Source organism: Pieris napi, chromosome 22 (assembly GCF_905475465.1).
Source record: "Pieris napi chromosome 22, ilPieNapi1.2, whole genome shotgun sequence".
Classification (NCBI taxonomy): Eukaryota; Metazoa; Arthropoda; class Insecta; order Lepidoptera; family Pieridae; genus Pieris; species Pieris napi.
In genome coordinates, this window is record NC_062255.1 from 10002912 (window position 1) to 10019842 (window position 16931).

The 16931-nt window shown below is 32.1% G+C and overlaps 3 protein-coding genes across 6 annotated transcripts; 1 reads left to right on the plus strand and 2 right to left on the minus strand.

The window, feature by feature from the left end:
- Positions 1-43: 43 nt before the first annotated feature.
- Positions 44-9805, minus strand: LOC125060681 (adenosine kinase). Of its 3 annotated transcripts, XM_047665676.1 has the most exons (7): positions 9746-9797; positions 9622-9676; positions 8994-9158; positions 8218-8361; positions 2983-3172; positions 2226-2396; positions 44-1273 (listed from the first exon to the last, which is right to left on the minus strand). In XM_047665676.1, exons 2-7 carry the CDS (start codon positions 9630-9632, stop codon positions 911-913), a joined length of 1044 nt encoding a protein of 347 aa, XP_047521632.1. In that variant the 5' UTR covers positions 9633-9676; positions 9746-9797; the 3' UTR covers positions 44-910. The 3 variants fall into 3 exon arrangements, with proteins under 3 accessions (XP_047521632.1, XP_047521631.1, XP_047521633.1); XM_047665675.1 differs by having other exon boundaries at positions 9622-9805; XM_047665677.1 differs by lacking the exon at positions 9622-9676 and having other exon boundaries at positions 9746-9765.
- A 305-nt stretch (positions 9806-10110) lies between these two features.
- On the plus strand, positions 10111-12199 carry LOC125060680 (heat shock protein 60A-like). The gene has a single exon (XM_047665674.1). The coding sequence runs from the start codon at positions 10262-10264 to the stop codon at positions 11978-11980; it is 1719 nt and encodes a 572-aa protein (XP_047521630.1). The 5' UTR covers positions 10111-10261; the 3' UTR covers positions 11981-12199.
- A 1032-nt stretch (positions 12200-13231) lies between these two features.
- LOC125060679 (tyrosine-protein phosphatase non-receptor type 13-like) lies at positions 13232-16931 on the minus strand. Of its 2 annotated transcripts, none has more exons than XM_047665672.1 (2): positions 16751-16931; positions 13232-16465 (listed from the first exon to the last, which is right to left on the minus strand). In XM_047665672.1, exon 2 carries the CDS (start codon positions 16459-16461, stop codon positions 13291-13293), a length of 3171 nt encoding a protein of 1056 aa, XP_047521628.1. In that variant the 5' UTR covers positions 16462-16465; positions 16751-16931; the 3' UTR covers positions 13232-13290. The 2 variants fall into 2 exon arrangements, with proteins under 2 accessions (XP_047521628.1, XP_047521629.1); XM_047665673.1 differs by having other exon boundaries at positions 13232-16472.

Here is a 16931-nt window from a genome sequence, read left to right on the forward strand (position 1 = left end):
CGATTCGTAGGCATATTTTGTTGTTGGCCAGATAAAAATTATAAGCATTAAAAAAAAAACTCTTTATTCATATCATCCATAGCTCATAAGTACAAACACTTCAAACTATCTTACAGATCTGGTAACAACTTCTTTTTGATGTAATATTGTGCATTAAATTAAATTCTGTACTGTAATTGTAACTTAGACTTTAAAGGAATCTTAAAGGCCCTTTAAGTAACAGTTTTGACAGTGCTTAAAACTATATTAATTTTTATGGTAACATGCTTTTAGCACAATATTTTATAATTACTTATGTTACCAATTTCTTTTAAATGAAATTAAAAAAAATCCTATCAATATAACATTAGTCTACATTGCTCTATTGTCTCTATGCAAAATAAACTCATGTTGCCAGTTATTTCATTTTCTTTTTTTAGGCAAAAAATTTATTGAATTTATAACAATCAAATGAAAATTAAGTTAAACTTACACAGTAAATAATGATAAACATCCAGACATTTACAACAAAATTCACATATTGCTTTTCATGTATATTGCTGAATATTACGGTATATATATATATATATATATATACTATACAAAATAATTTTAACAACACTAACATTGTTAGGTTGCACTCAAAAATAGATATAGATTTCTTTCAAGTAAAAGTACCTACATTATTGATATTTATTTCGATTAAATAACAATGGTCACATTAACATATCAAAGCGATATTCTTTTAAAAAACTGGTACAATATTACTTTAGATTTCAGTTTATTTTAAAACTTAACATAAATCTTCATTACAGTTCACAAGAATTTAAAGTAATAATGGTACAATCTTATGAACTCTCAATATTTGAAATCTACCCGTTGATATGGAAATTATAGCTATTTTAAGTCACACTTGAGTGGCTTAATAAAATTATTCTTGAAAATCACTTTCACCACTAACAGTGCAGCCCGAATGCTGTATTATATGAGTCGCACTATAAATACCACACTTGACACATGTTTCGTAGGACTTTCCCATAACTAATTGACTTAGAAAACCCCCGGCGAACGCATCCCCGGCGCCATTGGTGTCCACAATTTGTTCCCGGGTCAAATAAATAACTGGTATTAAGGATATTTTGGATCCCTCCACTAAAATCACCGGGTCCTTTCCTTGGGTGATTACTACGACACGTTGTCGGGAATTCAGTTTTGGTAAAGCGGCTGTTTTGAGGGCTAATTGCTGCAAATCCGTTTCAGCTATATTGAAGGCTTGTGCGAATGCTTCTGCTTCCTGAAAATACATTTTTATAAATATGACATTATTTTGTGTTATATGGGGATGGATTGAGTGTTTTTTTTTAAAACCTTTATTAGAAATTTACTTAAGAATTTCTTAAATACTTTTTCACAGTATTTACAGATACATATTTATTTTCTCTTAATTAAAATATTATCAGTATTGTAGTATTGCTCAAAGGTAATGTATATTGTAAAATATCTTAGATTTATTTTCCGCAACATGAATAAAATTTGTGGTCAATGTCCATTTAATATTGATTTTACATTTTTGATGATGACATGTTATTGATTGAACATTAAAAAATCTATAATTAGTCTTAGTCTTATTCAAACTTACTTTGGTTGTAACATATTTACATTTTTAGTCCTTATCACTCTTGTGTCTCTCAAATATAAATTTTACAAGACATAACAATTATAACAAAAAAAAGGTAGATAGAAGAAATAGCTTTAGACCAAAATATTAGAACCTTCAGCCATAATAGAGCATAATGTTTTTATATAAGGAACAAGATTGATAAGAAAAATTTGATTATTATAAAAGAAAATAGTTTTATTAGATTCCAATTGATTTACTTGTTATTGCATGCAATAAATTGTTTGAATGCTGTATTTGGTTAAAACACAACCTTGAGGTTATGCCTTTGAACCTTGGCCTCTTCTATGTATGTTTTAACACTTATTTGTATGGTGATTTTCGAATAGGGTGTGAATGGGCATGGGGTTCACCCGATGTTAAGTGATAACGAATATGGACATTCACACTGCCAGAAGTCTCGCAAATACGTTTTAAAAATCCCTCTAAGAATTAAGAATTGGTACAGATGACATGTGTCATAAGGAAATGCCTATAAGGAAAAATTACCAATGAAACAGACACAAAAATGTCTCTTAGTGAATTACAGAATATCTAAACGTAGATAAAATATAAAAATACTACTTACAGATTCATTACCAAATAAAACATCCACATACGGCATAATTTGTGTTAATGGTTCCTTGTAGAACTGGGAAACAAAAGGTGCGCTCAAATTCATAACGAATGTATGTGAATGCGCATGCGCATGTTGGGCGAGCTGCATAATAGACTCTGGTGATACTGCTACGAAGAAACCCTGCAAATAGAATTAAAAATATAATAAATTTTATTCGTACTATGACGGTACTGATTATTTTAATTTATAATTATTGTGTACTTTTTAATACATTTTATTGTCATCATCGTTTGAAAGCGGTATTTTACTTCTCATATGTCAGTTTAACCAAGCTGTACTGATACTGTATATGTTATATTTTACTCAAAATCAATATCTCCGATAGAAAACAATATCTAATATCTATCTATAAAACTAAATTGAAATTTCATAAAATTATCTTAATCCTGCCGACAGATTTTTTTTTTAAATTATTGCCAAGTTGAATAACTACTAAAAATAAAATATCACTTATTCCACGTTATTAAATTTGAATCTGTAGGCATCCCTAGTTACATATCGCAAATTAATTAGAAGCAGCCTGTATAGCACTAGTCCCAGGCCCGTTTATCAACTAGATAATCGTTAACTTTATCGTAAGCCTTTTTACACAGATTTTTTTTAATAAATTTCTTAAATTTATTTAAAAAGAACTATACTATGGATAAAATCCACCGATAGGATCATCAGACATCTCTAAAAAGATTTAATTATGGCAATATCTTACAGATGCATAGAAGAACTTTGCGCTTTCGATACTCCTCCGACACTCTTCCTTTTCCAAATGATCTGGTGTGAACTTCTGTGCTGCAGCAAGATTAGCACATAATGACCTATGAGTCCCTGTAACTAGTACCGCGCATGTTCCCGTTGGGGCTTCGTCTGTTACTTGGTACCGGACTGTTACTCCTTCAGCCCTGGAAATATTAAAAGTAGGGGATTAGAGTAAAATATCACAAAAGCACAAAAGAGTTAACTAAAGTTACGCTTTGAGTTCAAAGTTACTTTAACGCGAAGGCTTATATTTATAAAATAAATAACAAAGTGTTTATTCAGTACAGTATTATAATGCAAATAATAATGAAACGTGAATAATTACGAGGGGCAATGGCCGGCCTTGTCTAACCCAGGAATATTACACAATATAAAATAGATTAATTTGTTAATTATTTATTATCATACATTGTTTATTATAAAATTTTTGAAGTGAAACTTCTTTAGGCGCACGAGGGTAAAATTTTTACGGATGCAACGCAATAATAATAATATTAGCGTCACGAAGATGTGCAGCGTTTTTGTCGAAGAAAAGGGAGAGAGCGATTGAGGGAGAGTGAGAAAGGGCGAACGTAGAATGAAGCAAATAGCCATGGAGCGAGAGTAGGGAGCAAGCAAGTGAGGAAGATAGAGATAGAGACAGTGAAATAGAGCGAAGAGGAGGTGGGAGAGAGCTATAGTGAGAAAGATTGAGAAAGAAAGGAAAAATTCGAATTGTAGTTACATATTAGAACTTTAGATGGCAATTCTGTCGCATAACGTCTTGTGCAGTAAACAGAGTTTTTTATTTATTTATAGTATCATTAGCACGTATACAGTGTGAATATAGATACACAAATACATGGAGTGATCATAATATACTGGTACATGTTCATTTATTGGGCTTTTACTTTAGTAATAATTTACTAAGAAGTTTCACTTCTGACACGTATACTTTGTAAGCACGCACTTTTTTATGTTAGAAATAGTCGTGTAAAATGTATGTATAAAACAGTCGTTAACGAGTCTAAGATAGTTTTCACTTCATATGGCAATATTACTTATAAGTAAGTTTCAAGATAGGTATTTATTAGATTGATTAAGAGATAATTTATTACGCGTTTTTTCCGAAGAAATACTTTTTTATAGTATTTAATTATTTTCCTCTTACTAATTGACTCGTATTAGTTAATGAATTTGTTCCATATGTCTGTAAATAACCAAAAACAATTGTTCATAAGTTCAGTGGTATCAAAATTTAGCTTTTAATGATATTAAAATAGTTGCTGAGATACTAAGTGTAAGTATATCTTTAGTTAGGTAAAGGGGCGTTATCTTCTTATATACAGATAACTGATAACCTATGTTTTGCAAAATTTCATGAAATGATAAGAGATTGTAGCGTAATTTTTAATTTAATTTCGATAGATTTGCAACGAGACGCCAAACAGACATAACGGGAAAAACAATTATTAAAATATTAACTTCGTTGTCTAAACGTGAATGAATATTCAACAAATCGCGGGCATCGAGATACTGATAGAAAAGCGCCAACAAAGGGTATTTAAATTGCTATTCAATGTGTAACCACTATATTTAATAGGTACAAATTGAATCTAATTGACTCCCATAATAATTATTATTGTAGTACTTTGCTTTATATAACACTCCTATATTTCGAAGGTCATTTCCAAGAACGCCGTACCGGACACGGCGTAAAAGGTACCTCGATATACGAGCGATATTTTGCTTTGAGATGAGAGCAAGATTGACTGATTTGACTTCACACTCACTACACTTGCAGTAGCTCCCACCTCAGACAAGACCTCAGTCCGTTTGCTTGTTTCCCTCGTTTTCGAAGAATTTTTCTTAAGTGGGTAGGCGTTTTTTGCTTTACAACATTATCACATTTATTTTTATAACCATGGGTCCGAAGATGATGTCTAAAGAATTAAAGCGTGAAATCATTTTCTTATCCAAAAACACTTAACAAAAAAAATGTGTGCAATTCACACAGTAGAAGTGAAACCTTCAAAAATTTTGGTTTCAAGGTGATGAGAGGAATTTAATTTTAATTTTTAAGTTTAATATAATTATTAATTTTGATAAAAACTACAAGGATTAAAAACGTTTTTATAATTAATTATATCTCAATTCTAAATGTACCTAGTTTTTATTTCAATTTTAATATTAATATCAATCTTTATTTTTGATAAAAACTAAGTCGATGAAATGAAAAAGCGACAGTAAAAAGAGACAGACACATTAATTTATAAGATTTAACGTGGGAATATCATTTATTCCCACATTCCTATCTCATAGGAAGCATTATACAGTGTAGAAATCGACTTTCAAATCACACTTTTTCACTTCAATAACTGAATTTGTATTTTGGGCGCTGGAACGAATTAATGGCATTTCAATTAATTTCAATGAGGGAAATTGTATGTAATAAGAGCAAGATTACGGAACGAATTAAACTCGTTTGTCGAGGTACCACTGTATTAAACATTTCATATATATAATCTTATCTTAATATATATAAATTACGTGTCACGTTGTTTGTCCGCTATGGACTCCTAAACTACCGAACCGATATCAATCAAATTTGCACACCGTGTGTAGTTTGATCCAACTTAAAAAATAGGATAGCTTACATCTCAATTTATACCCGCAATATTTTTTTATTGCAAAATATTTGTTATTCGCCATCTGTTAGAATTGTGACTATCAAATAATGATAGTCACAATTCTAACAGATGGCGCTGTGTTGAAAGTACCAAGGTTTCAAATAAGCTACAATATAATGGCATAACCACCAAAAAAGCATGGTGGTCCCCATGACTGGTGTTCTCCTACCGTTTCCCTTGATTAGGTTACTACTATGTAATATAACTAAAACCTTAGCCACAGCAACGCTTGGCCGGTCTGCTAGTTGATATATAAATTCCACCAAGATGTAATGGTAGCAGTTCCTTACAAACATTGTGTAAAACAAAATACTTGGCGATTAAAGAGTGGCGGAGAGTTTATTGCCAGTTCATCTCGTCCGTTCTATGCTCTTGATTTGAGAACCGGCAGTAAATGTAATATTAGAAGCATTTAATATGTATTTCTTTATTGACGTTCATAAGTGTACATTGTGTTACCTAAATGAATAAATTATTTTAAAATTTGAATTTGCACAAAATTAATTATAATTTGCGCTCTGACCGACCGATCCCGACCCCTGGGTGTCTAAGAAAGTCTAATTAATGCTTGTTAATTAAAATATTAAATTAAATAGTATATGTTCATGCTATTGTTCATTTTCAATTCGTAATGCAACTATTTTACACAATACAGTATAGCCGTGTTTAATTTATATGCAAAACACCTTATCACCGTAAAAAATTTACACAGTCGAAATGATTGTTTGCGATGAGCGAAATCGTAGAATTAAACAAATACTGAAGTCGATTATATATTACGACGTATTCGTCTCTGAATACTTATTAAAATTCCGTGAAATCATACAACCCTTATAACCCTCTGAGCAGGAGCGATCTACTTAAGGGCTTTTTAGGCTGCAGCCCAGGGCCCCGTGGCTACAAAGGGCCCCAAGACTCCATTATTGCCATAGGCAATATTTTCAAATAAAATAAATATCTGAAATTTAAAAAAACATCCAATCATATGGTATCCCTTAGATCAAAGTGTATTTTTTCGCGTGTGCCTCTATTACGGGGGACTTCCAAGTAATAGGTAAGAGCCCCACAAATTCACGATCCTCTCATGCCTCTTAAGTGTCTTACTGTTGAGTTATAGGCCAAGTACCCAACCTCCGCCTTCAAATCCTAACCGACATACATAGAATCACTAAATAATAATTAAGAGCGCAAATAACGTTATTTATACATCTGTTGACTAATTATTAATTAAATAGACGTCCAATGTGTACAATATCATGATTATCTCTTGACACGACAGTAACATGACACGCCTTGGTCTATGATAAGGCTATTTGAACTGATAAAAACCGTCACATAGATAGTATTGTAATCTAAATGAGGTAATAAAATCATTTTGATAGTAATCCAAACTATGGACAAAGTTGTATTATGCTACTGAAATTATATAAGGGTATAATCTATCTAAAACCTGGAGATAAGATATTTTTATGTAGAAATAACGTGTACTTATGTACACGCGTTAGAAGTTATACTTCTGTGGCGTAACAAGATAAAAATCTTTTCAAAAATTTATTCTACGTTTGTGGAAAAATCTACACTTACAGTAGAAAAAAGGTATTTAATACATTGAAAGTTTTATTATAACGCATTATCTAGTTAAACAAAGTTTATTTAAATATCACAAAAAACTAAAATGTTGACTATAGCTAACTTCAGGGTGTCGATTTTTTATAACGATGTGCGCGCGCATCGTAAAAATTTACTGTCATCCTTTTGCCCTATCGCGCTAAAAGAAGTATAACTTCAATAAAATTTTGTTATGTAATCAATACTTTTACGGTTCGCTATAAAACTAATTGAAATAATACCTACAATTATGTACTTAGTACTAGAAAAAATAAAACATTTATCTCTATCAAACTTGTGTCAGAGATCAAGGTTTAATAATGCAAAAATACTCGAATTGGTCCAGCCGTCATCGAGTATTTCGCTTATCAACATATTTATCAATACCATCCAATCATGTCCACACGTGGAATAAACATACATTTGATCAGAATTGCTATTATGACAATTTCATACACATAAAAATAATTTAAAAACTGACTCATAACACAATTTGCAAGTAAGAACGAAAACACTTTTGAATAATAAGTCTTTAGTCAAGGTTAAAATACAAATAATTTAAAAGACAATAAGAATGCGTAACACTTTTTTTTTTCAAGCAACATAAAATTTACCACATAGACTTGATTTAAGAATTTTAAAAGAAAATTTAGTGATGACTAAGATAAGATTAAATTTTTTTATGATAAAGATTTAATTTTTATTTCTTCTTAGATCTAACATAACACGCGCATTCGTTCTTCTTATATCAATACAATATCTAGTCCAATCAGACACGGACCCTCTTTCCGTTTGACCAATCACAATCAAACGAAACGCGCCATCAGTTGGTCTTTCGATTAACATTCTCTTACGTGTCTGTTAGAAACTGACACAGCAAACAACTTTTTTTTAAAGATAGATTTACTTACTCTGCTCTTTCTCTTAAAATCCGTGCGTAATCGTCGTTGCCCACACAACCAAAGTATGTGCATACATTAGGATTCTTAAGGATCCATTGTGCCACACGTAAGGAATTCTGAACACTACCACCAGCTATGAATTCTGCATTGTGTCTATGGAATTAACAATTTGATTATTTTAAGGCGAGTTTTTAAAAAATTGTTGTAATCAAGTAGCTTAAATCTAACAAATTATAATGCGGTTAAAAATTTCAAGATATTTTGTTTATTTATAAGGATAATTTAAATTTAATAGTTAATGTTGTTGACTAAAGCCATCTTTATAGTCTTACAGTAGGAAAATTCTGTCCGATATTTATTAAATTAACCCTAATATATATTTCAAAGAATATCTTAGTTGCTAAGTGATCCATTTGAATGGCACTCATTCATTCATAAACATTAAGCATAACGGGCACTCTTCCAACTGGCTAGTTGATTTGTTTATTAATAATTCTGGTAACATTTTAAATGACTATTTAAAGTCATATTTAATAATCTATTTAATCTATCTATATTTAAGTAGTTAAGTACTGGTTCTTGTTGCCCTGAAATTGATTATTGGCAAAACAACAATAGTAGAAGTTGCAAGGCATATAGCAGCTATTGTCTCTTCACAAAAGGGGGTGCACTCTTGACTGACAAATCTTGATACACAAGATAGATCTTATATCTTGTTTTTATCATTCAACATTAAAAAGTCAAAAAACCTATTCTATATCTAGGCAATGATAAATAATGTTTACTTTTCCATAAGCTCTTTATAGAGTGGCATATGCTTGTCTTCAGCCATTATGGCTCCATCAGCTTGCAGTTCATATTTCTGAAGAAGGGATTCATCCACAATAGCTGATATATCCAGCAAGGGATTACCAATACCAACTAGCAGGCCTTTTTGACTACAGTCACACCTGAAAAAATATATAGTTATTTGTGTAACCAAATGATTATGATAATAATTACTAGTCCTGAAATATGAAATACTATAAAAGATTTCATGCAAAGAAATAAATAAATACAAAATTCTACTTAGTCTTCTGCAACTTTACTTGGGTAAAAAATATTATTTTGAATTATAATACCTTACACCAGCCTTTGGCTATCTAGCCGCCGTTATATATGTGATTGTTTTTAAACAAATGTTTCACTAGAGGTTATTTCAAAAGAAACATACCCCACATTTTTAAATGAAAAACGTAATAAAATATAGAACAAAAATGAATCGATATCGATTATATATAATAATAATAATCGAGATATAAGCTTATTTTTGAATAAATCTTATTACTCTTTTTATAAGCATTTATCCTGTATTTTTTTTAATTAATGAAATACGCACGCCGCAAATGGTTCTTAATAAGAAAATTAACTCACCTTTTAGCCATTATGTAATAATTATTTAACTAGATTTAAGAAATAATGACTAAAACTGAAAGACACAGTAATTATAAATTAAAAAATTTATTCAATTGCGATTTAATTTGTAACAAAATATTACCGCATGCTATCCAAAGAAAAACGTGTTCACTAACATAAAATAATTCGCAGATTGAAAAAAAACTGAATTTCAAATTGAGTTGAAGTGTGGCGTTTCAAATTCGCTGCTGACAATTGTCAAACTTTAACGTCAATGTCTCTTTAGGTTTAGTCAATTTATTATATCTAGAAGTATAGACTAAGTAAAGCTACTATTATAAACTAAAGGGCGTTGACTGTGCAGGAATGTATTATTTTGTATTTTTAGCTAAATTAATTATTAGTTAAAATTTTCATTAAATCAATAAATATAAACTTTTTGCAAAAGTTAAAAGTAAAAGAATTTTGTCAAAAGATAAAATTAATCTATATTCTATTGTCTTTGGCCAATGACATAACCTCGTACCGGTATAGAATCACGTTTTGAGTTCGACAATCGTGCAGTGAGATTTCAGAATCTTCGAGAAGCGTGAGTTCGAAGTCTTCTGTGAAGGCCATTATTTCATTCCATTTGCAATTTTTTTAAATAAATTAGAAAATGTTGAGGTTGCCGCGTGTACTCCGACAAACTGTTTCAGTGCAAAAAGCACACCATCTTTCTAGATGTTACGCCAAAGATGTGAGATTCGGAGCTGATGTAAGAGCTCTGATGCTCCAGGGAGTGGATATATTAGCCGATGCAGTTGCCGTCACAATGGGTCCAAAAGGGCGAAACGTGATTTTGGAACAATCTTGGGGCTCGCCGAAAATAACCAAAGACGGCGTGACAGTTGCCAAAGGTGTTGAACTTAAGGACAAATTCCAGAACATAGGCGCTAAGTTAGTACAAAATGTTGCTAATAACACTAATGAAGAAGCCGGCGACGGTACAACTACAGCTACAGTACTTGCCAGAGCTATCGCAAAAGAAGGTTTCGAGAAGATTTCCAAAGGAGCGAACCCTATTGAAATTCGTCGAGGTGTTATGTTGGCTGTGGATGCGGTAAAAGACAAACTAAAGAATATGTCAAAACCCGTAACAACCCCCGAGGAGATCGCTCAAGTGGCAACAATCTCAGCTAACGGAGACCTAGCTATTGGGAAGCTCATTGCCGACGCTATGAAAAAAGTTGGAAGAGATGGAGTTATCACAGTAAAAGACGGTAAGACCCTTAATGATGAATTGGAAGTCATAGAAGGCATGAAATTTGATAGAGGTTATATTTCACCATATTTCATCAACTCATCCAAGGGTGCCAAAGTTGAATTTCAGGATGCCCTTGTTTTGTTCTCTGAGAAAAAGATCAGCAATGTTCAAACCATTATCCCTGCCCTAGAATTAGCTAACCAACAGAGGAAGCCTTTGGTAATTGTTGCTGAGGATGTTGATGGTGAGGCACTCTCTACTCTTGTTGTGAACAGACTCAAGATTGGTCTTCAGGTTGCTGCTGTTAAAGCTCCTGGCTTTGGTGACAACAGGAAAGCTACCCTCAGTGACATGGCCATAGCTGCTGGTGGTGTGTTATTTGGTGATGATGCTAACCTAATCAAACTAGAAGATGTTCAGCCTTCTGACCTTGGTCAAGTTGGTGAGGTTATTATTACTAAAGATGACACACTCTTCCTGAAGGGTAAGGGTAAGAAGTCTGATATTGATAGACGAGCAGAGCAAATACGTGATCAGATTCAAGAAACTACCTCTGAATATGAAAAGGAAAAACTTCAAGAGCGTCTTGCTAGGTTGGCATCTGGAGTTGCTGTATTACATGTAGGTGGATCTAGTGAAGTTGAGGTCAATGAGAAAAAAGACAGGGTTAATGATGCACTGAATGCTACTCGTGCTGCAGTTGAAGAAGGTATTGTTCCTGGAGGTGGTTCAGCACTTCTTAGATGTATCCCAATGCTAAATGACCTTAAAACATCAAACTCTGACCAGGCCACTGGTGTTGAAATCATTAAAAAAGCTTTAAGAATGCCATGCATGACCATTGCCCGTAATGCTGGTATTGACGGTTCAGTCGTTGTGGCCAAAGTTGAAGACCTTGGCCCTGAGTTTGGCTATGATGCCTTGAACAATGAGTATGTCAACATGATTGAGAAAGGTATCATTGACCCAACTAAGGTTGTGAGAACAGCATTGACAGATGCTAGTGGTGTAGCATCTCTCTTAACAACAGCGGAGGCTGTTATTTGTGATATTCCACAGGAAAAGGAACCTAACCCTATGGCGGGTATGGGAGGAATGGGTGGTATGGGAGGAATGGGGGGAATGATGTAAACTAAACTGCTTGTAAACTTGCATTTATTATACAAAGAACAATTATCTCTGAGTAAGATTGCAATGTATGTGTTACGCATTTAATATGTGCAGTGAATGAATATATTTTTATGGAGTCTGATTGTGTTAGATTAGAGACGGCTGTCTTAGAATTATTTAGTTTAATGTTTGCTTCAGTGGAGCACAGTGTTATTTTTACAATACATAATGTTACGAAAACTGTATTTTCATTTAATTTAATACATTATGATAGAATACAATCCTTTGCTATTTCATGGCCAAGCATACAAACAATTTTATTATACAATAAATGTGTTTCCCAACAATCAAGGGCAAATTTATTTAAAAGCCTAATAAATAATATATTACTATATAAATAAATAGACTTAACAATGATGGCTAAAATTTAGTAAATTTTAATCAAGATTAAACTAAGTTAATTTAACTCAAATTGGAGTGAATAAATGAAACCTATAAAATAGTTTATCGCCTTATTGAATGAACAAGCATTATTGAGAAGGTCAATGAACTGATTGCTGCTTATATAGTTAGGTTAATTATAGATAGTGTCAATAATTTTTAGAGTATGTATCTATTCTTATAAACTTGAGTCGATAAATAAGACGACAATGCTTCCCTTAAATCGGCCAGCTCGAAGCCCTGACCTCCAACCTATTGAGTATGTTTTGGATGTTCTAAACAGACAAGTAATTTCAGAAGAGTGGGCATGTATTCCTCAAAACGTTACATCGTGGAAAGCAGCCAGATGGATTCCAGCGGTAATTTTGAGAAGATACTCGTTATTAGGCATTTTTTACTTTATTTTATATAAGTTAAAAATTCATCGTCTTTATTTCCTTATTTTATAATTATTTAGATTAAGTCATCTTAATGTTTGTACATCGGTTTTTCAGAATTAAGCAAAAATTTAAAAACAAATTGCCATAATTTATATATTATATTATTCATGTATTAATTTAATTAACTGAAATCGGCCTTAGAACGTAAATTTCCTTAGGTGGCCGTTTTTTTCGCAACAGTTTACTTATTTTCGAAAACATTTTAGGAATAATATTTCCATACACTGCATAGATTTGTTATGTAATAGTACTAATATTTGTTAAGGTACTATGTCAGTATGTTGGATAACTATGTCAAGGCTTAACATTTGATTTTCCTAAATTATATATTCTAATGCTAATGTAACATAGTACCAAAAACCACAAAACAAAATAGAAATCATAGAAGAGATTTATATAGAAATATATTTATTATATTTATAAAACATTTGTCAATAATATCATTAAAACTTATAAAAAAATTTGATCTTCATCTGAATCTCCGGCCCCATATATAAAATGCCTGCGAACAACGTCATCACTAGGAATTGCACTCATATTGCTATTTTTACATGGAGTCACAGGATATCTTACGGGACCCAACCATCGCCTACTGAAGCCAAAATTACGTGGTAAAGCAATGCTTTTTGCTAAATCACTTTTTTCTTCTTTATCCTTTTCAATCTGACAAGATTGTATACATTTCAATGAGGACTTATTAAATGAATCTTCACAACTTTTGTCTAAATAATCATCTGGCAAATTAACTTCAGTTGGAATGCTCAAACTAAGGGGTCTCCGTTTATATTTTTCAAGCACATTACCTCTCCAAGTATTAAACTTCTTTTCATTATTTTTCTCTGGTGTATTACCCTGTGATGAAAGATCTCCCAAATCGGAATCGTCATTTACTCTGATTTCTGAGTAACATTTCTGAAGATTGCTTTTCCGCGGTGTAACTTCTATACTTGAATTATCTTTTATTCTATTTACAACTTTTTCTTTTGTCAATTTTATAAGAGCATATATAGTCTTTAATGCCTCTTCATTCAATAGTTCATCATCAGATAATTCGGCATCCATTGAAGCTATACTTTTTTTTAGGCTTATTTCTTTAGCTTTGCCTTCATTAGCAGATTGATACTCAGTGGTAATGTTTTTGTTCACATTTTGTAGAACTATAAGTTCAACATTTCTAGGAGCAGATTGTAACATTGCTAAAGCCTTATCATATTTTAAATTAAGCAGTGTCTGTCCATTTACTGATATAATTTGGTCTCCTGGTAGAAGTTTCTTACAAGAATCTGCTGCACTATCTGGAGTGATTGATTTTATGTAAACATTCCCATCAGAACCTTCAGCTACTTGGAGACCCAAAGCATTAGTTTGATCTCTTTTTAAAACTGCTGTAACGAAGATCCTTTCACTTTGAACACATTCCATGTTATCTAACTTTTCAAATATTGAACTGTTAATGCATGATTCATTAGGATCATTGTAGTTAAAAGCATCAGGATACACTTTTGGGGATTCTAAGACATATGCTGTTGGGGCTTGAGGCATATTTTGACTGTAAGGTCTTTCTGGTAACAATTTCATACTGTTGACATTACACTGTTGTTTTTGATCTGAACTTAAGTCATCTGAGTCACTTTGTGTAGTGGCAAGATCGCCTTCAGATTTGATAAAGTTATCATAATGGGGAGTTCTGAAAACATTGTTTGATGATTTCATCCCATTGAATACCCTTGTTCCCATCTTAACTCCATGTCTTCTAGGTAAACTGCTTTCAGAAGATGAAAGTCCGTCATTTGAGGAGTTTTCAGGACCATTGGGACTTTGTATCAGGCTATCATCACTGTGTTGGGGTGATAATATTCTCCTTAAAAGCTCTTCAGTGTCAGGCTTTTGATTTTCTTTACCTTGAATTTTTTTTTCACCAAATATGTCAACTTTAAACCTTCTTCGAATTGGCCTTCTTAATCTAACTGGATTCCTTACTGCTAAATTGTAACTGTCTTGATAATTACTTACATCTATTTTATTAGGGCTATCTGGAGTGTATTGGCAGTTTGATTCACCAGTTAAATAATTAATAAAGTCTTCTTTTGCATATAGCTTAAGATATAATCTATGATGTAATGATGCCAACCAGAATATGAAGAAACTTTTATTTTCACTCATTTTCAACTTATATTTTATACCAATCTTAGATAGCCCCGAATATGCATTAGGTATTATATAAAGGCTTTTTTTGTTATGGTAAAAATTGTGTATATGATGCCAAGGCAAACTTTGTAGGACAATTCGATTTGTATTTGTTGATGGAGACTCAATTACTTGATTTGTTCTAGAATATAATGTTATCCCCCGTGTTCCAATGGATAACCATACATCTCTGCAAAAGCCATCTCTCGTAGCCCATACAGCAGAATAGAAATGTGCACCATAGTCACGAAATGTTTGTGCCAAAGTGATATAATTGATCACAGCTCTATTTCTTTCTAAACCTCTTCTTGATTCATGAGCTTTCTTCATTTGTAATTTAACATCAGCCATTTCGTTAGTAATTAGAGATTCAGGCAAATAATGTTCTAAAAGAAAGTAATCAGCAGCTCCATGTTCTCTATAAGAAAATTCACCAAATTCAATGTGTAAAGCATACCCAGCCAACAAAATAAGGTTCTGTATGGTTGAAATCATTTGTCCTTCAACAGTTGCCCTTCGTAGTTGTAAATACACCCTGTACCTCCATTCACCTCCTTGAATATTACTTGCAATATTTTTAGGCAAAAAAAACTTTATTCTTAGAAAAATAGTTATTGATATACATTCTTCATGTAATTTCTGTTTTTTATGGTGTAATTTGTGCCAGGTTTCTGGAGCTATCTTCTTAATTTTGTAGTCATCTGGTAAAAATACAAAATCTCCACCAATAAGGATAGCAATACCAAGCATAAAATGATGTTCATACTTCTCACTTTGAACAAGAGCATCAAATATTTGTCCTGCTGTTATTGTATTTGGATCACATAATACTTCAACTTTTTGACCATTAAGGAGTACAACAGTAATAACTCTTTTGCCACACAGGGCTGATATAGTTAAATCAATATTTTTTGCAGGTTGTGAGGCCCTAACTATAAACTCAGGACCTACACATCCCTCCTTGCCCTTCTGTATATCTGCCTTATATAATCTAGATGCTGCTCTTTGAACAGGTTTTGTTCTTTTAAAATGTAGTGCTTGTTTAGTTTTAGTATATTTGTCTTTATTTAGGCCATTCATGGAGACAGCATTACACTGCATACTGGAGTTTTCAATTTGAGTACTGCTAGCTATATTTAATGAAGAATGGGCATTGCTAAGGCCACCCATTCTTGGTGTGTCAAAAAAATTTGTAATAACTTTTCTCTGGCGGCTTGGCAGCCTACAACTTGGAAAAGGATCTTTGTCATCTGGAGATTTAATGAGACTTATATAGTTTCTAGGTTTGGTACTAACAACCAAGTCTGATTGTAGCTGGTTGTCACCTTCATATGCATGTTGGGCTTTAAAATCATAATCCATGACAGGGCTAACTGTGATGGAAGCTGCTGAGCATGAACTTCTTCCAGAATCCTCATCGCAGTTACGAAGCATTTATCTGAAACCCATATATAAAATTTATAGTAATTTTCACTAGTTAAAAGAAATACAGAAATAAATCTTTTTTCAAACTTTTTAAATGAAAGTAGTTTGAAATTACATTTTACTTATGTACTTTTATTTGAAATAATAATTCTTCAAAACTGAACTATTTAACGAACATTGAAGATATTCTTTATTAATTTATCGGTGATAATTATTTTGATAATAAATCAAATAGCATCTTCAAACTGTAAATCCAAAGCTTTTACACATAAATAATTAGTACTTAGAAGTAACTTACTTGTTTTTGAAAAGAGTTGTAGCAAGACATCAAAAGCAAAGTTTAACAACAATAAAAATATGATTAAATAATGTTAAGTCTTTTTACAAGTATTTAAATTACAAAAAATACACCTGTTTGAATGTTTGGAAATTTAACGCACTTGTTACGTTGTTAATTTGTATGTAGATTGTAGAATGTA

Coding starts and splice junctions, on each gene's coding strand:
- LOC125060681 (XM_047665675.1), bottom strand. Junction 8,362..8,993: donor TATAAAGAGCTTATGGAAAA/GTAAACATTATT, acceptor TTAATTCCATAG/ACACAATGCAGAATTCATAG. Junction 3,173..8,217: donor ATTTTAAGAGAAAGAGCAGA/GTAAGTAAATCT, acceptor TAATATTTCCAG/GGCTGAAGGAGTAACAGTCC.
- LOC125060680 (XM_047665674.1), top strand. CDS start 10,262: ATGTTGAGGTTGCCGCGTGTACTCCGACAAACTGTTTCAGTGCAAAAA.
- LOC125060679 (XM_047665672.1), bottom strand. CDS start 16,461: ATGCTTCGTAACTGCGATGAGGATTCTGGAAGAAGTTCATGCTCAGCA.